The 27,801-nt window shown below is 48.8% G+C and overlaps 1 protein-coding gene across 1 annotated transcript; it reads left to right on the top strand.

Annotated features, from left to right (window-relative positions):
- The first annotated feature begins 498 nt into the window (after positions 1–498).
- On the top strand, positions 499–26,959 carry LOC144946581 (uncharacterized). The gene is made up of 9 exons (XM_078875596.1): positions 499–564; positions 793–940; positions 1,324–1,392; positions 2,181–2,432; positions 11,974–12,179; positions 13,052–13,115; positions 17,770–17,844; positions 26,049–26,110; positions 26,758–26,959. Exons 1-9 carry the CDS (start codon positions 499–501, stop codon positions 26,899–26,901), a joined length of 1,086 nt encoding a protein of 361 aa, XP_078731722.1. The 3' UTR covers positions 26,902–26,959.
- Positions 26,960–27,801: the final 842 nt, after the last annotated feature.

The raw sequence follows: 27,801 nt of genomic DNA, 5'->3' as shown, positions 1-27,801 counted from the left end.
TGGATGGACACAGTCGGATCTAAATATGGTTGGTGCTTAGATGGATGGCCGCTAAGCATAATAGGTGTTATAGACTTCAGAGCTACGTGATGGGCAGAATAATTGTATTGTGATGTGTGCTCGATATGCTCCGACGTCCGCGCTCCCCGACTTCACTGACACTCTCGCGTTGCAGCTTCTGCGGATGCTGAGCTGCCGACCCTGCTGCACTTCTCGGCGCGGTTCGGCCTGCGGTGCCTTACCTCACAGCTGCTGCACTGCCCGGGCTCCGAGTCGGCCCGGAACGTTCTCAACCGGCACGGGGACTCCCCCGGCTCCCTGGCCCACCGTCACGGATTCCCAGCCCTAACGGAGCTCATTCAAAACTCCGAGGTTTGGCACTGTCAAAATGTGTCGTGCGGCACACAGAACTCGCCAGAACGTTATCAAAAAAGGGGGTCTGTAAACATTTACTCGTTGCGAATAAAACGGTGAATATTACAAAATAAATGAGCCAAGATGTATGGTCAATTAGCCCCCACGACTTACAATGGCAAGTTTGACTATCCACGAATTGGCATCTGGGTTCGGGCGGCAGGAATTTATTTGTACCGACATATGGTACCAGTATTCCTGTGTTCAACTTGATCACAGTAGTGTACGCACAGTTTTGATAATATAATAGAACTGAGAAATATTCCCGGGTTTTGCTTGTGAAAAAGGTGGCGAATCTAATGGGGAGGACCTCACCCAGCAGTGGATTGACAAAAGAGCTGCACATGTGCACGATTTTCCTGTGATGTGTGCGCTCAGGATATCGAGTGGTCGGTAGTGCAGGAGGAGCAGCTAAAGCTGGGTGACCACAGCGATGACTGCAAGGACTCATCAGAGGAGGAGCTCTACAGCACAATTATGGAAAACCTCCTAAGCCGAGCAGTGGAGTGTGAGGACAGCAAAGCCCGTGAGTGAATCACGAATTTCTGTGAAATTGTGACTTTTTAATTCGTGCCGTGTAATTCCCATTCAAAGTGATTTGTTTGAACCAATTGGACACTGAGGCATCGATGGCCATCTCATATTTACCGCCCTGAGCTACTGGTGGAGATTCCTAGATCCTATGGCAGGGGCGAGCCTCTCCATCGGACAACCACCGTTGGGTTCCCCACATAGCGGTGCTCGTTTTATTGACCCTGGACGGTTGAGTTCAAATCTCAATCAGGATTTGAATACCCGCAACCTTCCAATCGCAAGACGCTCGCTCTACTACCAAGCACCCCCTGGCCGGCCAATTCTCATTTCTCACACAACCAATAACATTCCTCGTTTCCTGTAACGGTTATGCAGACGAAGATGTTCGTGACAAGGGTCCGGGCACAGCAGCAGACTTCCGCTCACATTCAAGCCTAATGCCGGGTGAGCCTTTCGCTGCAATGCAAACGCATGCGTGACTTGCGTGTGGGTCCTCGGACCCAGTGGTGCGCCCTCTCACCGCCGAGTCAGATTGCGCTCGGCAAAATGGCTCCATTCCTGTGGCCTGCGGCCAATTCGCTCATCCCGGATGGCATTCGGATGACCGACCGTCACACACAAACGGGTTGTCATGGGGCTGTTGGGCTTCGTGGTGGGCAACAGAATGTGGTGCGGCAGTATATACTGTTATACTGTACTCCTATGCTCACTGTACTCTGTGCTACCGGCCATCAACATGCAATGAAGATTAACTCTGAACTCCTACCAAATCCGGACTTTTGATTGGCTTTTTAAGTTGCATATAAACTCTACACCACAACATTGTTTTATTGCTTAGTATTACCCACAGTGTAAGATGTTCATCTATTCTGGTTAATATTTCAACTGTATGCTGCTGCATTCCATCTGCTATATTGTTATCACATGCCGGTGCCATCATGGAGCCATGGTACAGCAGTGGTCATCAACTTGTGCTATAAACGGGGTTCAATTCCTGGCTACGGCCCATATCTGAACCGGTCCTGAGCACTCCCCCGCCCCCCGCCCCCTTCGCAAACATGCATTGACCAGCATGGTGAAGTATGGTCAAACAACTCCTGCAGCCTGCATGGCGTGGGGAGACCTCCATCCAGCAGTAGATAGACGCGAGGGCTGCGCGTGCACATGGATACATATACAATATAACCACGTGTTGTGATTTAAAGCGTCGCGCATATTTGCCGGGGATTCAGTCTCTTCTCAGGAAATCCCAGGGGTGTGGGATCACGGTGAATGTGCACGAGACTTGGCGGATGGCCACGTGAAGGAGGATCCATACATTGTCCCGGAACTGAACGACTACGAGTTGATGGGTGACAGCAACGTGTGGCCACCAGGCAAGATGCCCGCCAAATCAGCAGCGGCGGTGGCGGCTCCCGTGGCCCGGCACGAGGCAGTGGCGCCGCCGCCCTGCCCACCGGGCTCCAGTGCGTACGCTCAGCAAGGTAAACCGTCAGCTCGGAAAGACTCCTTTTATCTGCCGGCCCTGTTATTTGTGGCCCCGTGCAACAAAAATTCCCGCTATCATCGGGTTGATTCCGTTTGTGTGGTTTCGTTCCTGGGCGCCACAGTGGCGAGATGTTAATTTCCTTGCCTGGTATACAGGAGGTCGTGGTTTCGATGCCGACCCTGACGCCCATATATTTGTAGTTTGCATGTTCTCCCCATGGTCGGGTGTTTTTTTTCTCCGGGTCTTCCGGTTTTTCCCTCCACATTTAGAAACACGCGTTTAGAGTATTTGGCTGCTATATATTATCACATGATAAGCCACTTCGTTGAACTATCATTTGTGGTCAGGTCGCTACTGAAAAAAAGATATATAGCTCAGTGGGCCTGACCCGCTGAAATAAACAAAAATTCAGACAGATTCAATTGAAGTTTGCGATATCTCCTTCTGCAGGTCCATTCTTTCATATGGGACAATGATGCACTGCCCTGTGAGATTATATTTTATTTGTTGACACAGGAATAAACATTTAGCCATCTGCTGTTTTACAAGAACGACCCACGGAGAACCGTGGTGAAGAAAAGGAAAGTCACAGCGGCGTAGTAAAACAACTTTCCAGTGATGCACCACTCAACAAGTAGTAACACCGGCAGGTAACACAGAAATATAATGGCAACTCGTGCGGAGTTCGCTAACCACCCGTGCAAGAGCTCCGAATGGATTCTTAATCTCGTGGTACGAGGCTGGGGGCGCAATTTACAAATTAACATGAACGTCATACATCTTCCTTAAAAAAATATCCTGAAGCAGAATATTAGCGCTGGATACAGTAGTCACATTTGCCAGTGTGATTTGTAACTTTTAACCCATGTGTAGTGCAAACCCACCACGCGGAGACAAGGAATACTGTAAGGGCTGGTTGCCGTTTATTAATTAACGTTTTCACACTGCATCCTACACTCACACCAGTGTAGGTGCACTCTATTCTCCGTCCTTCACTTGGACCTGGGATAACTATATACGTCGGGCCTACTTCGGGTACCCCTAGGCTCTCTCACCCGTCTGCCCGGGGCAGGGGATCAGCCAACACTGCCCCGCAACGAGGAGAGAGAGAGATCTCTTCCAGCCGATCCTTACCCTGCCTCCCCGACGACGACCACGTGTCCGTCACGTGGTCCCCCTTAAGAACCCACTTGGCAGCTCCTCTCCCCAGCTCGGCCCCGCACACTTTCCCGAAAGTGCTTCTCCGAAAGTCCCCCTACGTAACCCGTGACGTTATGTCATCCTTGGCCTTGCATAACTCTCCACCAAATCGCACTTCCTTACGCTCATCCCTCATTGGCTACTCACAGTACTCCTCTACACATGTATTGATAGCTCATTGTTAATGTGCCATTTAATTGAGGGACTACTGTGTGGTGTTGTGTTGGTGTGGTCTGGGACTGTTTTGTTGTTGTTTTTCCTGCCTTGTCCTAGCTTGATAAGTCGGACTTATATAATGAATGCATTATGCATTCATATCTAGTGACTTGCTTACCATTTTCACTATTTTGCACTCCTATCGTTTATTGTATTGTTTATTGTAAGTTGCTGACCCGCCCATACTGGGTATCTGTGAAAAAGAGCTTCGTGGTTCATCGGATTCCTCCTCCTGCAGTCTAAATACTGATTCTGATGCTGAGACGAGGGCACCTGGGGTCCCTCGTACACGTTGGGACAGGCACGCCTCCGGCTCGTGGCGCGAGAGCTGCGCAATGTGTCTTGCCTACCAAATAAAACGGGCGGCAGTGCAACTCATACGCAGACGTACAATTCAGAATCAGTGTCTTTATTTCTATTGGAGGAATCCTATGAGCTATGAAGCTCTTTTTTTAACAAGATGTCCAAAGTAGGGGGCGGATCAGAAGGTCACAACAACGAACAGTACACAAATACGATAGGAGTGCTGACACTCCTGGTGGTGACTCGTGCACACTTAGAATTGCATTCTGCAAAAATGCTCTCACGTTCTTTTGTTGTGATATGTGAATGCGGAATAAAAAATTTAATTTGGTGAAACGTGCACTGCGTAAAAAGTGCGCAAAGAAGCGTGGAGAGGCACATGCTTGGGATTACACCGAGAGAGAGGGAGGAACGCGTTTATCAGAAAACACACGTCAGTTGGTGACAGCTGGTGGTTGAGACTAATGACAGTGGCAACTGAAGGAGGACGTGCGCCACAGAGCGATGAAATCAGCTCGTGTGCAGCAGCTAAATGGATTGTTGCATCGTGAGACAATAAGAGTTGCGTGATAGCTTTGGGAGGACTTCATTCAGCAGTGGATAGATGATGAATATACAAACAAGCACTTTGTTCATGATATGGCAGATGTATTAACCATACAATACGCGTTGTCTGCTTCATAGTGGATGTTCGTGCAACGACATTACAAAAGATGCAGCCATTATATGTGCCGGCGTCATGGTCCAAATTTGTAAATTGAACCTTATGGCAGGACCCCGGGGTCCCATAAGCCCCCGGCTCTCGCATAAACAATATATTATAATGTTAACAAAAACTTTGCTCTTTTTCACCAATGGGTTTGAAGGATGGTGGCAAGTGTTGTCTTGTTAAACTATGACTTTAAAACTGAAAACTACTTACCTGCAGTACTTCTATTTAAATACACTATCAAAAAAATAATTTATACCCCTCTGTCAATCATCATGTTTCTCAGTGTGGATTTGTGAACACACTTTGTAAGCAGTACATAAAATAGTACGCGTTTTCAATGCACTGTTCCTATTGTAACAAGCGTTTATACCAATGTTACTCTATAGAGTAGTGGGTCGCCGCTCCTCTTATCCGTATTGATACGAGCGGTATGTGGGGACTATGGATTAACCGCAAAAAAAAGATGTGTGTGTGGGTGTGTCTTTCTGTGTGTCTCTCTGGGTGTGTCCCTCTGTGTGTCTCTGTGTGTGTCTCTGTGTGTCTCTCTAGGTGTGTCTCTCTATCTATGTGTCTCTCTGTGTGTGTCTCTCTCTATCTGTCTCTCTGTCTGTGTGTGTCTCCTGCTGCACACTCTATCCCCCTAGTGGCTGATATACCGTCATTACACTCGACCCTCGATCATCTTCCCGCCTTTCCTTCACCCTGTTCAGCGCTGACTTTCCTTCACCCTGTTCAGTGCTCTATCCCCCTAGTGGCGGATATACCGTCACTACACATTGACATGCGACTCTCTCACAATACAATGGCTACCTCAGCACAAGCTCCAGCCCCCACCCTCTTGCCCGATGCGGCAACCCCCCCTCCCCCCTTTGGCTCTATATATAAGGACTTGTTTCAGCAGACTGTTTCTCACTCCCACCTGAAGACGGTTGCTTGTGTGGCGATCGAAACGTCGTGATCTATTATTATTTTTCTACCTACGTGACTTTACCGAAAGAACCAAAGAGTAAGATAAGAATTATCAAACAGGAGGAATTAACGGCGCAACGCATCTCATCTGTTAAATATCTGCAGGTAATAGGATTGTCATCGATTGATCCTGACTGCAGACATTGGTAGATCACAAATAATAATGAAGATAAGAGAGCAGTTTCACTGTATTATGCATACCGTTATGACAAATAAATAACTTAAGTAGTCACTTAAGTAGTGTAGGCAGTTTGAGCAGCTTTGAATTAGCCTTATGATCCTGCCCATACCCGAGCATGGAATGCATTCGCTTCTTCAGCTCTTCTGCGCATTCGTCCTCGCTGCGCTTGGACGACATGACAACAGAATGATTCGCGCCAGGTGGGTCGCGGCATTTACGTGCGTAGTGGGACGGAGTCGCCAAAAATGAAGAAATTCATTATGATTTTTACTTACGTTTATTCGTGACCCCGGGGTCCCGCCATAAGGTTCAAATATTGAATGTTACCCACGAGTTATTCCATTGGCATTACACACGGCAGCAAATCATCGCCCCCTCCTGGCAACTTGCGGCTCCGGAGCCGCATGCGGCTCTTGAAGGACTGCATTGCGACTCTTGAAATATTGAGTTTTTTTTTCCGAATTCGAAAAAAATGGCTCTTCTTGTTATTTTGGTTGCCGACCCCTGACCATGAAAGTCCAGTTCACCATGGAAGTCCAGTTAGCCATGGAAATCCAGTTCACCATGGAAGTCCAGTTCACCATGGAAGTCCAGTTCACCATGGAAGTCCAGTTGACTATGCAAGTCCAGCTCACCATGGAAGTCTAGTTCACCATGCAAGTCCAGCTCACCATGGAAGTTTAGTTCACCATGGAAGTCCAGTTCAACATGGAAGTCCAGTTCACCATGGAAGTCCAGTTCACCATGGAAGTCCAGTTGACTATGCAAGTCCAGCTCACCATGGAAGTCTAGTTCACCATGGAAGTCCAGTTCACCATGGAAGTCCAGTTGACTATGCAAGTCCAGCTCACCATGGAAGTTTAGTTCACCATGGAAGTCCAGTTCAACATGGAAGTCCAGTTCACCATGGAAGTCCAATTTACCATGGGCAGGGGTCAGCAACCTGCGGCTCATGAAGGTCTGCTCCATGACGTTATTTATTAAGGACGTTTCGTATTCACATGCATTGCGGGTCTGCATTGCGGCTCTTGGAACATTGAGGTTTTTACTGATTTAGAAAAAAAATGGCTCTTTTTTCTATTTTAGTTGCCGACCCTTGCACTAAACACAAATAAATAGAAATAAATAAAGTATATAAGCATACATTGTATAAGTACATGAATTCCTGCCAATTTGTCAATACTAAATGTATGCTTGGGCAAATCAATAAAACAACAAAAACGAGTCCAGACCACACCAAGATAACACACAGTAGTCCCTCAATAAAACCGAACATTAAAATGTAACTATCAATACACTGGGGAAGTTGAAAGTTACAAATCACATTTGCAAATGTGGTTGTGTACAGTACTAATCTTCTGCTTCAGGATATTTTTTAAAGGAAGATTTACGATGTTAAGGGAGGAAATAAGGTTGTTCCAAAATGTTGGTGCTACAACGGTAAAGGCTTTGTCACCTATGAATAATAATGATAATTTGTAAACCGCACATTTTTAACTTGCCCGAAGGCAGCGACCCTGAGCTGCGGAGCCCAGCTCAGAGATCCGATCTATAAAAGTCAAATTGCTATTTAGGGACGTCTTAGGTTTCTTGGGTTTGACAAATAAATGAGCTAAGTATTGCGCAGATTTGCTAATAAGGATTTTATGGACGAACAGGGCCTAATGTACTGTAGATTTCGTCTTGCATCAAGTAATGTGAGATTGGATTTTAAGTAGAGGTCACAATGGTGGGTCCTGTGAGGTACATCCAGTGCTAATCGAAGAGCAGAACGATAACGCGGGTTTAGTCTGTTTAGTATTCATATGTAGCTGATTTACAAGGGTCACAGTTGTCAAAGAGTGCATTTTTGCTTGAAGGAAAGAGCATATTCGTTTTTTGGGGGGGATTTAGGAGCAATTTAGTGATGAGAATTGTATTGAGTGAAGTCGAAATCATGTTGGGTATCGTTTGACTTTGGAGATTTACCCGATACTAGCATGACAGTGTCATCTGCACAGAGATTTAATTCTGAGTGATTTAAGTTTAGTACAAGATTGTTTACATATAAGAACATAATTGAACCTAGCACGGCAACTTGTGGAACGCCCTTTGTTATTTTAATATTTTTGGACGAGATATTATCATATTATCATTTTGTACATTTTGAGAACGGTCTGAACGGTATCTCTTAAACAAGTTTATTGTATTGTCTGAAAATGTTAGTTGACCAAGTTTTGTGAGTAAAATATCATGGCCAACAGTATCAAAGTATTTTGAGAAGTTGAGGAATAGTGTACAGCAGTAGTGGCCTTTATCCAGGTTACTGAAGTGAAGAGACAGTGTAATACATCCATCATTGCTGTGGGTGGTGCAGTACTCCTCTTGAAAACTGTTTATTGTGTAGAAGATTATGACTTTTTAGGTAGCAGTTTATTTGTGAATTAAGTATTTTTTCGAATATTTTTTTAAATGATGAAAGAATAGAGATTTGTCTCTATTTACACTGGTGTGCAGCCAAAATGTTTCCGAAATAAATGTAGTCCAACTTTACTAATTCTGGGTCACTGAGAATTAAAATGATGCTTAAAAGTGTTGATTGGCTCTAGTTTTAAGTTATGCTACTGGGTCAGTATATACGACCCTTGACTCGGGAATAGCAGAGGATAAGTGAGTTATAAAGGGAAGAGATCTTAATTTAAACCAGAAATGACTAAAATACATATTTGACTGGATCTATGAATAAATATATGACTGGGTTTGGATAGTACTTCCTTTTTGAGCAAAACAATGAATGATCCAATCCGAACCTGGTATTGCGTTATACATGATATGAATTGCATCATGTTATTCCTAGAAGTCATGGATGATGCAATCATAACTAAGCTTACATACTTCTGCTGAACAAATTGCCCTATATCAGCTCTAGAAATCATGTAGTGCTGTGCTCTCTTATTTGTCAGTGTTTGATTTTGCAAAAGGACACATTTCTGTTTAGCCAAAGTGAGCAGAGATGCCTCGTACTTGTATGAACAAGGCAGATAACGTCTGCTATGTTTGTGGTGAAGTGACTTTTGCATCACAAGAGCGCAGTATAACCACTATGGTTAAGAAAGCCTATCACCTTAATTTTGGCTGCAAAATTGGAGAACAGAACAAGATTTGGGCCCCACACATATGCTGCAACACTTGCGCAACAAATCTTCGCCAGTGGTTGAACAGGACAAGGAAATATATACCTTTTCCGGTGCCAATGATCTGGAGAGAGCCAACACATCATATCAGCAATTGTTACTTCTGCATGGCGTCTCCAGTTGGGAAAGGTGTGTTAAAGAAGAACACGTGGACTGTGCATTATCCAAACATTCCATCAGCTATACGCCCCGTCCCCCACGGAGAAGGACTGCTGGTTTCTGATGCACCAGAATAATTCTCACTTGAGTCAGACAAGGAAGAGGATGAAACTTCTGGTCCTGAACCATCAAGGACACAATGGCCAAGATGTTCTCCCATCCTCCTCCTCTGAACCACACCTCATACCACAGTGAACTGAAATACCTTGTCAGGAATTTGAAACTACCCAAGAGTAAGGCAAGAGCTGTTGGGCTCCAGACTTCAGCAGTGGAATCTCCTGGCAGGTGATGTTAGGGTTTCCATGTTCCATGACCGTCAAAAGGATCTTGTCCCATTCTTCTTCATGGAAGGTGATCTTGTAGCCTGAAACAACATCGATGGTGTGATGGCAGCCCTCAACATCGTTAATGATCCAGATGAGTGGAGACTGTTAATTGATTAATCGAAGATGAGTCTTAGAGCTGTTTTGCTGCATAATAGCAATGTTTTGCCATCAATTCCAGTTGGTCATGCAGTCCATATGACGGAAACCTATGACAACATGAAACAACTTTTGAGGTGCATAAATTATGACCAACATCAGTGGCAGCTTTGTGGCGATTTGAAGGTTGTTGTTCTCTTGCTTGGTCTGCAGACTGGATACACAAAGTACTGCTGTTTTCTCTGCGTATGGGATAGTTGTGCGAGAGATTCCCACTATATCAAGATAGATTGGCCACTCCGACAGTAATTGGAGCCTGGGAGGAAAAGTGTTTAGCATCCACCACTTGTTGAATCAAGGAAGATTTTGTTACCACCCTTACACATCAACCTGGGTCTGATGAAGAACTTTGTCAAAGCCATGGACAAAACACAAGCAGCTTTTAAGTACCTCCGTGGAAAATTTCCAATGTTAAGTGAAGCTAAGATGAAGGAAGGTGTCTTTGTTGGTCCTCAGATTCGTGAACTTCTTTGAGATGATGCATTTTATAGTGCATTGCGTGGCAAGGAAAAGACGGCAACACATTTTTTAGGACACAACAAGGACAGACAACTACAGGGAGTTGGTGGAAACCCTCCTCAAGGCAAACAAAAGCCTTGGTTGAAACATGTCGCTAAAGATATTTTTTTTGCACTTTCATCTAGATTTTCCCCACCAAACTGCGGAGCAGTGAGCGACGAGGAAGGCGAGCAATTTCACCAGGACATTGCAACAATGGAGAAACGCTATCAGGGCAAATGGAGCCCATCAATGCTTGCAGACTATTGCTGGACAGTGACAAGAGATGCTCAATTTAATGGATACAAGAGATAAGCCAAGAAACGCCGAGTACACACTGAATAAGGACTCTACTATGTACTTATATATGTAATTTTTTTGCCTTTTGTTTCATAATACTGTAAGGGATGTCAGGGGAAGGATTCCCACCAAAAGGAGGGGGACAGTGGGACGGTGACAGGGGAAGGGGGAGGAGCACGTGAGGAGATATAAGAGGGAGAACTGGCGGGAAACGGAGAGAAGGCTGGGGGACAAGTATGGCCCGGGGGGAAGCAATAAAAGACGAACCCCCTGCAACCTTGTGTCGGCTCTCCTTTACAATACATTTTATTTATATAACCTTTCTGTTGATTTTTAAAGTGTTACATGAACAGGACAGGTGACATGTTATCATTTAAAGCAACCATAAACCAATGAAAAGACATAGGTTTACAATTTATGAGTAACACTTTACTATCTGCACATTATATATACGTAAAATGTAAAAAGTAAATATCTTGGGAACAGTAGCCAATCAGTTGTGTTAATTGTAATATTTTAATTCATCACATCAAAATCCATAATAAACAGCACATTTCATCTCTGAAGCAGACAACGTCTAAAAAATTGTAGATCGGTGTTATTCGGACCTTCTTTGGATCCATTTTTATATACTGGATGAACGAGTGGATTTCCACTCTTGTAGAAATGTACCTTCGGTAAGTGATAGGTTGAACATGTATGTGTGAGGTTTAAAGTTTAGATCTGTTACAGCCATGAGTAAAAATGCAGGTAACTCGTCTTCTCATGTGGATGATGATGTCTTAATGGATATTCGCTTATGCAGTATGTACAGTTCAGATATGAGACTAAATAAGAAGCAGGAACGATGCCTTTCACTAACATTTTCAGGGTTGATCCACAATGAGAATTATACCTATTGACAATGTCTTGTTTTGTGATCAGTGCTTTGGCATCCAGGAAAGGTTTTTTTGGTGAAACATTTTGCTTTCCTTTGTTTTCAACTGAATTAAATGTTTCCCAGAAGTCTTGATTTATTTTTGTAAATTTAGAATATTTTGATAATAGGATTAAAATGTAACATTTCTTACGAGGCGAGTACGTCTATTTCTTAGCGTTCTATAGGTAATTCAATCAGGGAGGTTGTTTTATGTGTTTGCATTATTCCAGGCCATATCTCTATATGTTCGTTCATGCAGAAATGTTCAGGGACAGCTTCCACGGGGAATCAAGCTGGTCACCTTCGAATGTTTTGAGACGAGATGTGATGTTAAGGTGCATTGGTGTTGCTGAAGCGTTCATTCAACAATCACCTTGCGCGTGGCGGCTAAGTGCATCAGTGTCGTGGCTCTCCTGTGCCCTAGGCAAGGCCGAGGAGGACGCTCGTCGGCGTTCTACTGGGGACGCCGGAGATCAGGCCAAGCAGGAATTGCTGCCTGGGCTCCAGGAGCTCATCCAGCTGCAGCAGCAGGTGAAGCTGGGACACATCTCCATCGACCAGGCCGTGTCCAACTTCAAGACCTGGCAGCAGCATCACGAGCAGCAGGCCGAATCCATGCAGATTAAAGCGGTAAGCTCGGCGGTCATTACCAGGGCTCGGTTTGTCAGGGAGTGTGTTCCGTGTTGCTGGCAAACTCGAGCAAGCATGTACTGTATGTATGTGTGTTGACTTTCTTTTGCACAGTACGCAGTCAAACGTGGTAATCGGAGGTGCGGAGGCGGTCCAGGCACTTGAATCGTCAAGTCAATTGCCTGATGCAGGGACTCGAATAGTCAAGTCGAAGCAATTTCCTGCTCACTCCAGCATTGAGGCGCCGCTCGTTTTCCTGTTCACAGCCATGAGCTGGTGGTGGAAATTGCATTTTTTGTACGTTTAGAGGGGGGAAAAGTCCATCCATAGAACGCTTACTATCGACTTTACCATAGTGAATGGTAGTACTATTTTATAGACACCGGAGGGATGATGGGCTGAGTGAACTTCCAACAACCGGGAATTGATCTCCCAACCTTGTGACTGACTGCGAACCGCTCTCTTTACCACCATCCGGCGGATCCTTTTCTCAGGCAAGTCCTTAATCTATATGTCAGCACCGCAGAGGCAGAGTAAGTGGGACAATTGTTAAAATAAGCACAGTAGATTCAGATGAGCTTCTGCGGCAGTCTGGAAAGCTTTTCCTGCCAATATTAGGAAGACGCTGGAACTATTAACTTTTCAATCTAAATTTAAAACTCGCTTCATTAGAATATATTTTTATGTTTAGTTTGTTGTCCTTCCCCCCGCACCTCTGATTAGCACGGTTGGCTATGTACGGTGTGAAAGAAGTTCAATATACATGCACACGTGAAATATGAGGAGATATTGAATGTAAAATAAGACTGCTTGAAGTATTACAAAAACAACTACCGCACAATTATCATGTGCTTCCTGTTCCTTCTCATTAGAAAAATCTGCAGCAGCTACGGAAAAGCATCGCAGAGCGACAGAAGGACACATCTTCACAGGCTGGTAAGCTAACCAACTTGCACACGTACACCTCCAGACACATCAGAGCAGTGGCTGCTATTGGAAAGCACAGAGGTAAGAGGGCAAAATAACTCTACAGAGCAATGTCAACACTCCAGCAGTGGCTGTGTAAATGGATACAGCTTAGCCAAAGCTCCGACCCCAGCCTTCAACATGTATCAGCAGCATCATCATCATCAACCATTATTAATCCACTACTGGATGATAAAGGCTTCCCCAAAAATGAAATTTACAAATTTATATCGCGCATAGTTTTTGTAGAATTCAGAGGCACGGGAAAGGACAGATGAGCACTTGGGAAGGTAGCAGCCAGAACTGGAGCCAACAATTGCCCGAGCTCTGCGGTCCTATATTGAGATGTTTGGCGAGCTCCATTAATGTGGGAGGAAACCGGAGGACCCAGAGAAAACCCATGCATACGACGGGGCAACACTCCATGCAATACAGATGTAATAGATGGCCACCTTTCCCCTGGCAAATGAGGATATGGCACCTCGATACCCGCAGGAAGGGAGTTTCACAACATGTGATGCAGTGACTGTCTTTGTCTGATGGCTAGCCAAAAGCCGCTGCTTCGAAGATGGCCGGAGTTCACATGATGGTTTATTTTGATTTAAAGCTTTCGTGACTGCAGGGATTCATCTTCTTGGTTCTTTCGGTAAAGTCACGTAGAAGGGAAGTAATAAAATAATAAAAATAAAACATAATACAATTATTCTCACGACGTTTCGGCCACAACGCAAGCAGCCGTCCTCAGGTGAAAACCAGGTCCGTCGAGGCGACAGAGTCTGAATGAAACAGCACACGAGCTTGGAGCATATATATAAGCTGGGCGCCTTGACAAAGGAATTTGCATATCAAGAGGAATTTTGCATATTTATGGGAAATGCAGGAATGTTATTAGTACTACATATGCATGTGCATTATGCAGGATTAACAGCATCAAAGGGAGCTGCAGTTGCAGCTGCTACTGCAGCTGCTGCTGCAGTTGCTGCTGCTGCTGCAGTTGCTGCTGCTGCTGCAGTTTCTGCTGCTGCTGCAGTTTCTGCTCCTGCTGCAGTTGCTGCTGCTGCTGCAGTTACTGCTGCTGCTGCAGTTGCTGCTGCAGTTGCTGCCTTATCCATTTTAATATAACACTATGTATTATTCTACCCACCCTAATGTGTATCACACTGCTATATATTTACTATACAATTACGACACCATACATTACTCTGCACACTGCACCATGCCAGTGAGTGGAACGCGGTCTGAAAGTCACCGTAAACGTGAACACAATCAGTTAAGATCCGAAATCGTTTATTACGTCCTTCCAATGATTGCTAAGCCAGAATCCATCTTCTCGGTTGAAATTGTCTCTGTGTTTGTATATGTGGATCGCCTCATGAACGAATCTCTCATGATAGCCAGATGGCTTGCAGAGAACCTCTGTCTTGGAGAAGTCAATGTCATGTGAGCCCACTTAATTGTAACAGTGATCTGCCACGGCTGAGGTGTTTGTCCTACCGTGTTTCAGGTCTGCTTTATGTTCACGGATGCGGTCCCAGACATGTCGTTTGGTTTCTCCAATGTAACTGCTACCACAGAGGCAACTTAGTTTGTAGACGCCAGGGTACTGTATGTCTGGAACCACATCTTTTACAGACGGGACCAGATCACGGATTTTATGTACTGTGTTGAATCGGACCTGGATCTTGTGTTTAATCAGGATTTTGGAGATCTTTTTTGTGACCCCAGCAATGTAGGGTAAGGTGATGGTCTTGAAAGGCTCCTCAACAGGATCCTTCTTGATGGTTGGAGTGATGGCCTTGCGGATTGTGTAGTCGGAGTAACCATTAGCCTTAAGAGCTTGGCGTACGTGTTTGAGTTCACTGCCAATGTGTTCCTGGTCGGAAATGCATTGGGCTCTAAGATGCCAGCTAGCAACATCAGCAAAGATTAGCGTTTTGAATTAGCTCAATTAAAAAAGAGGGATGACATTGTCATCCTCTCAGCCGACAAAGGCAATGCCACTGTCATCATGGACAAAACAGAATACAACAACAAAATCCAAGAACTACTCAACGATGGCAGCTATACAAAAATAAAAAGAGACCCCCACCAACAGCCTCGTCTCTAAAACCAAGAAAATCATTTCTGATTCAACCGCATTAATTGATCAGACCAAACAGTTCTCGTTGAAACCTTCTGCAAGCCAGGCCACCAAGATTATACGGCTTGCCAAAGATACATAAAGAAGATACACCTCTTCGTCCCATTGTCTCTACTATCAACTCCCCCACCTATAAACTGGCTCGTTTTTTGTCTGAAATCCTACGGCCTTTCACTGGAAAAAACACCTCTGCGGTACTAAACTCTACTGACCTGGTATCGACAATCAAGGGGATTGCCCTGTCCCCAGACGACCTGCTTGTCAGTTTTGATGTGGTTTCCTTATTCACCAAAGTTCCTGTACCTGACACCATCGCAATCATTGAAGACTTGGTTCATCAAGGACTGAATGCTGGGGTACCCCCCCTGGTGAGACACTGCTTAACCAATACATACTTCACCTGGAATGAACTTTCTACAAGCAAACTGAGGGGACCCCAATGGGCTCCCCCCTATCTCCGGTTGTAGCCAACATCTTCATGGAGAAATTTGAGACTGACGCCATCAAGACTGCAACTCTACGCCCGACCTTATGGAAGAGGTACGTAGATGACACTTTTGTCATCTGGCCACATGGCCGGCCTGCTCTAGACCAATTTCTCGACCACATCAATTCCATACACCCAGCCATCAGATTCACCATGGAAGTCGAAAAAGATGGCAAGCTACCCTTTTTGGATGTCCTAATTAAAAGGAGACCTGATGGTTCAATGAGCCACTCTGTCTACAGGAAAGCCACCCATACGGATGCATACCTAAAACCGGATACTCACCACCATCCATCCCAGAAGAATTCCCTCATCAAGACTCTCTACCATAGAGCCCAATGCATTTCCGACGAGGAACACATTGGCAGTGAACTCAAACACGTACGCCAAGCTCTTAAGGCTAATGGTTACTCCGACTACACAATCCGCAAGGCCATCACTCCAACCATCAAGAAGGATCCTGTTGAGGAGCCTTTCAAGACCATCACCTTACCCTACATTGCTGGGGTCACAAAAAAGATCTCCAAAATCCTGATTAAACACAAGATCCAGGTCCGATTCAACACAGTACATAAAATCCGTGATCTGGTCCCGTCTGTAAAAGATGTGGTTCCAGACATACAGTACCCTGGCGTCTACAAACTAAGTTGCCTCTGTGGTAGCAGTTACATTGGAGAAACCAAACGACATGTCTGGGACCGCATCCGTGAACATAAAGCAGACCTGAAACACGGTAGGACAAACACCTCAGCCGTGGCAGATCACTGTTACAATTCAGTGGGCTCACATGACATTGACTTCTCCAAGACAGAGGTTCTCTGCAAGCCATCTGGCTATCATGAGAGATTCGTTCATGAGGCGATCCACATATACAAACACAGAGACAATTTCAACCGAGAAGATGGATTCTGGCTTAGCAATCATTGGAAGGACGTAATAAACCATTTAGGATCTTACCTGATTGTGTTCACGTTTACGGTGACTTTAAGACCGCGTTCCACTCACTGGCATGGTGCAGTGTGCAGAGTAATGTATGGTGTCGTAATTGTATAGTAAATATATAGCAGTTTGATACACATTAGGGTGGGTAGAATAATACATAGTGTTATATTAAAATGGATAAGGTAGCAACTGCAGCAGCAGCAGCAACTGCAGCAGCAGCAGTAACTGCAGCAGCAGCAGCAACTGCAGCAGAAACTGCAGCAGCAGCAGAAACTGAAGCAGCAGCAACTGCAGCAGCAGCTGCAGCAGCAGCTGCAACTGCAGCTCCCTTTGATGCTATTAATCCTGCATAATGCACATGCATATGTAGTACTAATCACATTCCTGCATTTCCCATAAATATGCAAAATTCCTCTTAATATGCAAATTCCTTTGTCAAGGCGCCCAGCTTATATATATATGCTCCAAGCTCGTGTGCTGTTTCATTCAGACTCTGTCGCCTCGACGGACCTGGTTTTCACCTGAGGACGGCTGCTTGCGTTGTGGCCGAAACGTCGTGAGAATAATTTTATTATGTTTTATTTTTATTATTTTATTACTTCCCTTCTACGTGACTTTACCGAAAGAACCAAGAAGGTGATGGTTTATGTTCATTGACGAGATCAGCGAGGTGAAAACTCAAGAGCCCAGGATAGAGTCTCATTGGCAGGAGTGGCCTGGGCCACCATTACAAAAACGTAAAAACATTAAAACAAGAACACAAAGCAAATAGAAATCGGAGCAAAATAACAAGATATAAATTGAAGCAAAAACAACCACTTTACAGAAGAAATCGAAAAACTGTGTACATACATAACTCGGTAAAAAATACAAAATTACTCCAATCAAAGTTGGCTCAGATAATTTTTTATTAAATCGTTCATAGTCAGATCAAGTTGGAAATATTAGAATGGTTTGAGGGTGATTATTTCACCAGCGTGTAAACAGGAAAGGATGTATGCCGAAAGCAGACGCGGTGTGGTGTGTGCGGTGTTTCTGTGCGCTTCGTTTTACAGGCGTTATGGAGATCATCCACCTGTCCGATCGAGGGCTGTACCAGTCAGTGGGAGCGCCGTGCCCACCAGGGAAAGGTGACAAGGCGGGCAACCTTTCCGGCGTGGTCCATGCACCGCCCAAATTGTACAGCCAAGGTGACCTGGATTGGTCCTGTAGTGTCGATTATAGTACCCTGCCTCCAACAGGCCCAGCCCACACGAGGCCGCCGGAGGGTGCACGCTCCCTCGGTGGAATGCCACACGACATGTCTGCGCCAAATCTGAACTTGTACAGCCTGGCCAATGACGTGCAGGCACAGAGGGCCACGCATTCACCCGCTGTCTACGGCAGGGCAGCTCCTGACGTGGGAGCTACGGAAACGCCGAAGAGGGGCAGTGTGGGTGGCAGCAGCGTGTTGCGAGTTGGCACAGTGCAGTACGGTCCTCATTTAAGGCGGTGGTAGATACATTCCTGAAAATGCCACGTTGAGCTAAAAACACGTTGAGCGAAAACAATTCCCCCATAAATAATGTAACGAAGGTTGGTGAAATACGATGCATAACACGTAGGCTTTCGCGACCAATGTCATCCATAACCCCCCCCCCCCCCCCCCCATTGTGCAAGAGCGCAGAAGGGTGGTCAACACATCTACGCCTCTATATAAGGAACGAAACAGTAAGACTTCACAAATCTGGCTGTCGCCTGATGAAGCTAGTTGTAATTACTGGCGAAACGTCGTACTCAGATTGTAAATGTTGTGGCTTGGCTCTCCAACACACCGATGTGCTGTACTAGTGACGAATTGGCCATGTTTTGTTTACGTGACAACTCTTACTAGTTGGCTGTGCCGGGTGGTGGCGGGTTTTAATGACATATTTATATATTTACGCGACCTAACCCAAAAACCTCTATTATGAAAAATACGATGTACTATGCACACAAAATGACATGGTGGGAATAACTGAGGGTATGCAGCTGCGTGACTGTATCATTCCACATACTGTATCGCACCGCTCAGCTGCGCAGCTCAAGAAAGTATTTTGTCATCAACTGCTCAGAAACCACATAACAGGGTGCTTTCCGCAGTATAACGGATGCAATCCGTTATAATGCACTTTCTGCGAAGTATTCCCGAATAGAAGAACCACGTTATAGCGAAAATGCGTTGTGTGAACACGCGTTAAGCGAGGACTTACCTTTGTTCATTGACTTTTGCTAAATGAGGTGCGTTCCACTGTTATTATTGTAATGCGAGCAAGAACAGGGTGCTTGCTGGTCTCCGCGCCGCTCACACGCGCCAGGGTATTGGGAGGCGGAGCGTGTGGGAGGAGCCACTGCTCACCTCGCTCCAATGGGAGCGGGGTGAACGGGGGGGCGGAGGCGGAGGCAGGATAGAAGGTGGAGTTTGGGTCACGTGAGAGAGGGGGATATAGGGAGAGAGCCGGAAGGGGAGAGGAGGAGAGAAGAGAGTGAACCACGGAGGGAGCCACGCTGGCGGTGGAAGGAGAAGTGGCGCCATTGCCACGTGGTCGGGGGTCATAGGCGCACTGCGGTCCAGCAGGCGCGGGGTGCGGCCAGGCCAGCGGAGCGTGCGGGATCGCACGGAGATAGAGAGAGTCAGCAGAGTGTGCGGGGTACCCGAAGGGCGGTGTGGCCAGGGGCGGGTGAGGAGAGAGCACACGGAGGGGCCGACGGAGACGGCGTGGGTCGGAGCGAAGACCAGCGGGTGCGAGGAAATAACCCAATAAAGGACCAACGGAGAGCGACATCTTGTGAAGGAGTCCTTTATTACACTGGTGTCAGAAGTGAACCAAGATGTGTAAGCATCTTAAAAAGAAGAACGTACCTGCACCATCCTCGGACGACGAAAACGAGCTTCCAACAGCGGCGGCGTTCCTGACGATGGAAGGAGGGGGCAAAGTGCGGACGGGCGACACGCCGGGGGTGCAAGAAATCGTCGGTGCGGCGGGGCCGTCTGCTTCGACGGGCGCCGAGGAAGGCTGGCGGCACGTGACGGCTCAACTCGAGTTGCTGCGGGCCACGCTGACACAACTGTGTGCCCTGGTGACGACGACGGCGAGGCCGGATCGCCCGAGCGGGGAGCCGTCCGCCATTGGGGCCTGCGCGACGCTTCCCGCCCTCTCCGCCACGTGGCAAGACGCCGCCATCTTGGGCGGGTCCGGGGACAAAGCACGGGAAGCCGCCATCTTGTCACCGCGGGAAGCCGTCATCTTGTCACCGCGGGAAGCCGCCATCTTGTCACCGCGGGAAGCCGCCATCTTGTCACTGCGGGAAGCCGCCATCTTGTCACCGCGAGAAGCCGCCGTCTTGTCAACGCGGGAAGACGCTATCGTGTTGCCACCACGTGGAACACCGTCAGCGGATTACGGCGACTCAGGGACCCGCAGCCATCGTCTGACGACGCTCAAGGAATTCTCCATTGGCGACGACTGGAGTGCGTTCGCCTGCCGCTTTGAGGCGGCAGTCCGCTCTGCCAAATGGACGGATGCGGAGGCTCTAGAAGTCCTGCCGACGCTCCTGGATGACGAATCGGTCAGGTTTTTCCGCTCCATTAAAGCCGCGAGGAAGACTACGCTGAAGGCTGTATTTGAAGAGATGGCAGAGGCTTATTAGCCCCCGGATGATGCACATCGCAGGTTTATTCAACGGCAACGGGCTCCGGAGGAATCTCCTGTGGCTTACCGGGGTGCCGTCTTGGAATTGGCTATGGCCGCATACCCGGACACGGAGCCTGACTTGCTGGAGCCTTTGATTTTAGGAAAAATGTTGGAGTTGTCCAGGGATTTGGGCATCCCCATGCCTGTGTGCAGCCACGAACAACTGACCTCCCGGATAGCGGCTAAGTGCCTGGACGCGCAATTCAACCTGCGCCGGTGGAAGCAGGTGACAGCCTGGACGGGGAGCCCCAAGATCGAGGGCGGTGCCACGGGATGGGATCCGTCCAAGGCCGTGTACGTGCGGGACGAGAGGGGGCTTGCGGAGTTGACGGCAGCAGCGACCCAGCCGCCTACTCGCGGGGGTGCGGAGTTGCGGCCGGGGCCACCGTTGCGAGATCGCCAGGACAGGGGGGGGCGCCGGACGACGGCCCGACCTGTTGTGCTTCCGCTGCGGCCGTCGGGGGCACTTCGCCAGGGAGTGTTGGGCTCGCCCTCGCCCGCCGCTCCAGCAGGAGGCCCCTGCCAAGAAGGCGACACGTCAAGAACAACCACGACAGGCAAGTCGGTACGCATCAGACACCCGGCAAGGCCTGTCACCTCATGCATCACTTTCGCCGCGGGGTCCGGATAATGTTACTAACGGGGGAGCGCTGGAAGGGCCGCGTCGCTCGCTGACGCAGTGGCGTAAATTGGCACTGAGGGTGGTTGCGGCCGCTACTGGGTCATCCACTGTGCCGGGTTCCATCCAAGGGGTGGACGTGCGTATTTTGGTGGACTTGGGTGCGTCTGCGACCATTATCTCAGACGTTATATTTCACCTCCTGTCCATTCCTCCGGAGCGGGTGCGACCGGTTTACGACTCGTGCATAGCGGAGAATGGGGGAAGTATGGGCATTGTGGGTCAGGTGGACGCCAGCATAGCGGTTGGGGGTGTTTCGGTTTCTGGGACGGTGTTGATTTCTAGGTCCCTCGTGGTGCCCTACTTGTTGGGAACGGATTTCCTGGCGAAAATGCCGATTTAGATTAGGGTGGATCAGAATTGTATCCAATTACTGGGGGGCCGCCAAATTGCCTTCTTGCCATCACCCTGGGGCCAGTCCGTTCCTGACCGCCAGGTGCAGGCGCTCTCCAAGGTATCGGTTGATGTTCCACCTGGGTCGCAAATGCTTATTCCGCTGCGTTATCGGAAACCGGTGCCGGGAATCGAGGGGGCAGCAGGTGTGTTGTTGTCACCGTCCAATGCTATAACGGGGGGCTTGACGCTGGTCGGGGCGCAGACGATTGTTTGGCCGGGTCAACCCCCGTTTTTACAAGTGTTGAATGGGACCGCAGATAATGTTAGTGTGCCGGCCGGAACGGTTTTAGCTCATGCTATGACTGCTTTCACGGCCCATGATGATGGGGGCCTCCGGGGCCTCGTAGGGGGGGTCTCGACCTCCACGGCACAGGACAATCGCTGGATTGCAGAATTGTGCCAGGAGAATGTGTCCTTAACTGGGGACCAACGGTCCGCGCTTCGCACGCTGTTGGGAAAGTATTCCGACGTTTTTAGTTTGGACGATTTCGATTTGGGATGCACTTCTCTGCTTTCCCACCATATTGATACGGGGGATGCCGCTCCGATTTGGATGAACCCGCATCGGTTGAGTCCGTAGGAGCGGGATCATATACGGGGCGCGGTGGAGGATATGCTGGCCGCCGACATTATTTCTCCGTCCAACAGTCCGTGGGGTGCTCCAGTGGTCCTTGTGAAGAAAAAGGATGGGAAATTGCGGTTTTGTGTCGATTTTCGCAGGTTGAATAAAGTGTCGGTTGCGAACGCGTACCCCCTGCCGCGTATGGATGATTCCCTCGATGCCTTGTCTGGGGCAAAAAAATGTTCTACTCTCGATCTTTCATCGGGATTTTGGCAACTTCCCCTGGATGAGTCCTCGAGGGAAAAGACGGCTTTCCGTACGCCGCAGGGCTTGTTTCAATTTAATTGTCTCCCCATGGGCTTGAACGCCCCCCCAGCGATGTTCCAGCGATTGATGGAACTCGTGTTGACCGGTCTGCAGTGGGACACGTGTCTGATATATTTGGACGAAGTTATCGTCTTCAGCCGCACGTTTGAGGAATATCTGCGGAGATTGGACGCGGTGTTTGCGAGGATGCGTTCCGCTAAATTGAAGTTTAAGCCTAAAAAGCGTCACCTGTTGCAGCGATCCGTGCGCTATTTGGGCCACATAGTCAGTTCGGACGGGGTGGCCACGGACCCGGAGAAGACGGCGTGCGTCCGAAATTGGCCGACTCCGGCCTCAGTGGGGGACGTGCGTCGGTTCGTCGGGTTCGCTTCTTATTACCGCAGGTTCGTACCTGACTTTGCCACGATCGCGAGGCCATTACACCTCCTTACGGCAAAGGGCCGGAGGTTCAGTTGGGGACCGGCGGAGGAGGTGGCATTTCAGAGCCTACGCGATCGTTTGGCTTCAGCACCGACGCTAGACTATCCAGATTTTACTCGGCCATTTATCCTGGATACCGACGCGAGTGACACGGGGATTGGGGCCGTCCTGTCCCAAACTAGGGACGGCGTCGAACACGTAGTGGCTTACGGAAGCCGCGTGCTGTCTCCGGCGGAGACCCGCTACTGCGTTACTCGTCGGGAACTCTTGGCCATAGTACATTTTCTTCGCCAATACCGGCCGTATCTATACGGCCATACGTTTATTGTGCGCACGGATCATGCTGCTCTGCAATATGCCCTGAGGGTTGATCAACCGTCTGGCCAATTGGCACGATGGTTGGACACCCTGCAGGAGTTTTCATTTGAAATTCAGTACCGGAAGGGATCGCATCACGCAAACGCACTTTGTAGATTGCCGCAGGGGTCCCCTTGCGCTTGCACTTCGGGCACAAATAGGTGCACGCGGGTTCCGCTGCCACCTCGGCCGGTTATGTCCGCTGTGGAGGTGCCTGAGGCTCCCGCATGTCCAGAGCCGGCTGATGGGGTTTTGAATTTGCCACGTTCGGTATGGGTCCGCGAGCAATTGCTTGATGACTTGCTGGGGGCCTTGTGGGGTCGGGCTGCGAAGGTAAGGGGTGGCCCGCTGTCCGATGGGACGCCGGGAGCTGCTCTCTGGGATGGCTTGTTGATGTGGAGGGAAGGCTTGCACGATCGCTGGCGTCTTGTTGTGCCGGTGTCGCTGCGATATGAATTGATTCGGATTCTGCATTCGGAGAAGTTGTTACATCTTGGAGTGCAGAAAACCTTGTTGACGTTACAGCGGGATAATTTTTTGGCATGGCATGATGACTGATGTCGTCGGGCACATTCGGGCGTGCTCCGACTGTGCCCGACGGAAACCGCCTAAACACCCATATGTTCCGCCAGTGCAGTCCATACAGGTGTCATGGATTAATGAATTAGTGGCGTTGGATATTTTGGGACCCTTTCCGCCGTCCGCTCGGGGTAACAAATTTTTATTGGTTGGAGTGGCCCTTAGCCGATCAGTCAGCGGCGTCTATCACGGAGGCGTTCCTGTTCAGATATGTAATGGACAAAGGGGCACCGGAAAGGTTGCTTACGGACCAAGGGCGAAATTTTTCTTCTAAATTATTGGCTGAGGTATGCGCTGCACTGGGGACCAAGAAGGTACGGACGTCTCCCTACCATCCGCAGACGGATGGGATGGTTGAACGTCTTAATCGGACCCTATCGGCAATGCTCTGTTAGCGAAAAGCAGGCTGATTGGGATTTGCATATCCCTGGGGTGCTCTCTGCGTACCGGATGACGCCACATGCGTCGACGGGGTACTCGCCTTTCTTTTTGATGTATGGCCGCGAGAACGTGCCGCCGGTGGACGTGCAGCTGGGCACGGGGGTGAAGGGTCCTGTTAAGCCTCTCCCCGATTATATTCGGGACACCGTTCGTCGCGTGGATGAGGCGCGGGAGGGGGCCCGATTGGCTACTGCCAAGACCCAGGTCCGGAACGAACGTTGTGCACGACGCTCGCATGGTGAGACCCCTGGCTGGTGGGGGACATGGCCTGGCTGCACTGCCCGCAGGTATCGGTGGGGACCTCCCTTAAGTTGCATAGGCTGTGGCAGGGGCCGGTGGTGCTTATTGAGGTTCCTAGTCCGCAGTCCGCGCGTGTTCGGTTCGGATCGCGGCGTTGGTACGTTCATACGTCCCGATTGAAACCCTATGTGGCCCCGTGGATGGATGTGTCATCTCCTAATGTTGCCTTGCCGGTGTCTGTCGCGACCGACGCACCACTGACTTTGCCTGTTCAACCTGCAAGCGCACCTGTCGTGCCTCCTGTAGACGGACCGGCTGTGATCCTGCCGGACATGCTGATTCCTGCTCCGGGTGGGCCTACCACGGCGATGGGGACAATTGACCCCGCTGCCCCTACAACCCCACCTCGGGCGCAGTTGCGGGAGGGCTCGATGATGGGCCTCTTTGGGGAATGGGACGCTGGGAGTGATGGGCCTCCAACAGCGACGGGCGGTTCCAGTCCCGCCGCTCCTAAAACCCCGTCAAGGCCACGGTTCGCGCGGGGGGGTACCCCCGTGCGGGACAGCCCGGCGACTCGCACGCGTTCTAAATCCCTTCCCTTTCGTTAATTGTTATTGTTCTAATCTCCGTTGTCTTCTTATGCCTGAGTGTCATGTGTTGCTTGCATTATTGTTGTTCTGTTGCAGCCGAGGACGGCTGGCTTTTTCATCAGGGGGGGGGGGGGGTCGTGTAATGCGAGCAAGAACAGGGTGCTTGCTGGCCTCCGCGCTACTCACACGCGCCGGGGTATTGGGAGGCGGAGCGTGTGGGAGGAGCCACTGCTCACCTCGCTCCAATGGGAGCGGGGTGAACGGGGGGGTGGCGGAGGCAGAGGCAGGATAGAAGGTGGAGATTCGTCACGTGAGAGAGGGGGATATAGGGAGAGAGCCGGAAGGGGAGAGGAGGAGAGAAGAGAGTGAACCATGGAGGGAGCCACGCTGGGAGAAGTGGCGCCATTGCCACGTGGTCGGGGGTCATAGGCGCACTGCGGTCCAGCGGGCGCGGGGTGCGGCCAGGCCAGCGGAGCGTGCGGGATCGCATGGAGATAGAGAGAGTCAGCGGAGTGTGCGGGGTACCCGAAGGGCGGTGTGGCCAGGGGCGGGTGAGGAGAGAGCACACGGAGGGGCCGACGGAGACGGCGTGGCGAGAGCCACACGGAGCGTGCGCGGGGCGCACGGCGACGAAGATGGCGAGGGTCGGAGCGAGGACCAGCGGGTGCGAGGAAAGAACCCAATAAAGGACCAACGGAGAGCGACATCTTGTGAAGGAGTCCTTTATTACATTATCACTACAATCAGCAGGGGTCGGTTGAGAGACTTGAATTTGATGAAATAACAATGTTCATGAGTTATACGCTGAAAGTATCAGGTAAACTTCTATGTCAACCACAATTTCTTCCCCGTGTGGTTCGGATACACGGCACAGTTATAACGCTGCCATTGCAAATCATGGCAAATAAACGAAATTAAGGTTTTGTTGGGTTATTTATGTAACCGTATAAATATAATTTTGAACTGTTCACCAGTGTTACCACTTATAAGTCTTGATTGACAGCTCATTTTTGCTTATATTTTATTATAGGTTGTGTTGACAAGGGACCGCGTGGTCAAAGGAGCTCAAACCAGTCCTACATCCTACCAAAGGTGTGTGTATTTTCTGGAGGATACTAACAGGATTTTATGTGTGTGTTTGTATGTGGGTAGCCGTAGTGTCCTGGTTAGCACGCTGTGCCACGAGCTTGGCAACCCGAGTTCGATTCCCGCTCACAGCCAGCACCAGTGACGATTATCTGAACCAGCCCTGGGCCTCCCCTAGGTTCGACTCACTGAGTACCCGGTGCAGTGTGTAGTAAATATTGCCACTGGGGAGACAAAGGTGGCCGGGCGTGGTGTTGGCCACCTACCCCTTTGTGTGTCGTGCCAGCCTTCATAGGCGTTATTCGCGAACAGCACTTGCCCCAAAAGTCTGTTAAGGTTAAAAGGGGGATATTTGTCTTGTGTGGGTGAGTGGGTGAGTGAGTGGATGGGTGAATGTGTTGCTGTGACCTGCAGCACGGTGATTGAACACAGTGTGGATGAGACGTAACAGTAAATCTAGTGGATTTACTAAGCTAACTGGAGCAACCTGCAATTCATTGAAGCAGTCTTCATATTTTGCATGTTTGCTGACTAGTCATAACTATTCACTTCAGCCATCAATCTACTTACTGGATCCCTTCGCGTTCTAAATTTCGCCTTTGCATTGCACCCCCGCACCCCCTGAGCTCTTGTGATCGCAACACTTCTTGCAGGAGGACGCGCGGCACGTTTCAGCTCTGCCTCTTCAGAACACGCACAACCAGAGAAGCGCGTTTCTCGGTCACGAGCCCCTGCCTGTCGCCCCTCGCCTCTCCCCGCGCCCAACGTTCTACAGCAGCGACGGTGCAGCCAGGTGAGACGCCAGGGAGGATGCGACGTCCCTCGCACGGTTGGCTACGTACGGTGCCAAAGAAGTTCAACATGCATACAAAACGATTTACTATTTTTATTTTACCAGGTAAGGCCTACTGAGCTATATAGCTCTTTTTCATAAGCGACCTGGCCACAGGTGATAGCTCAAAGAAGTGGCTTATCATGTGGAAATTTCGATTTAAAGCTTTCGTGACTGCAGGGATTCATCTTGTTGGTTCTTTCGGTAAAGTCACGTAGAAGGGAAGTAATAAAATAAAAAAATAAAACATAATAACATAATTCTCACGACGTTTCGGCTGCAACGCAAGCAGCCGTCTTCAGGTGAAGAATGAGACACTGCCAAGCTTGGAGCTTATATATAAGCTGGGTTGGAGGTGGAAGAAGAGCGCCTTGACAAAATAATTTGCATATCAAGAGGAATTTAGCATATTCATGGAAAATGCGTAGGAGGTGGGCGGGGGGTTTCAAAGTCATATTATGCCCATGCATTATGTAGGATTAGCAGCATCAAAGGGAGGGGGTAGGGGGTAGCATTAACAAAGGGAGGGGATGTTAATAGTATGTAGAAGCAATGAAACATGTCAATGGGAGAGCGGTGGTAGGAGACCCGCAGCGGAGCAAATAATGCATTCCCTGTGGAGAACACAAGATACACAGTCAATGCCAGTGAGACCTGAAACACGGTAGGACAAACACCTCAGCCGTGGCAGATCACTGTTACAATTCAGTGGGCTCACATGACATTGACTTCTCTAAGACAGAGGTTCTCTGCAAGCCATCTGGCTTCCATGAGAGATTCGTTCATGAGGTTCATGAGGTGATCCACAAACACAGAGAAAATTTCAACCGAGAAGATGGATTCTAGCTCAGCAATCATTGGAAGG

This window comes from Lampetra fluviatilis, chromosome 41 (assembly GCF_964198595.1).
Source record: "Lampetra fluviatilis chromosome 41, kcLamFluv1.1, whole genome shotgun sequence".
In the NCBI taxonomy this organism is placed as follows: domain Eukaryota; kingdom Metazoa; phylum Chordata; class Hyperoartia; order Petromyzontiformes; family Petromyzontidae; genus Lampetra; species Lampetra fluviatilis.
This window is presented reverse-complemented; position numbering and strand designations above follow the sequence as displayed.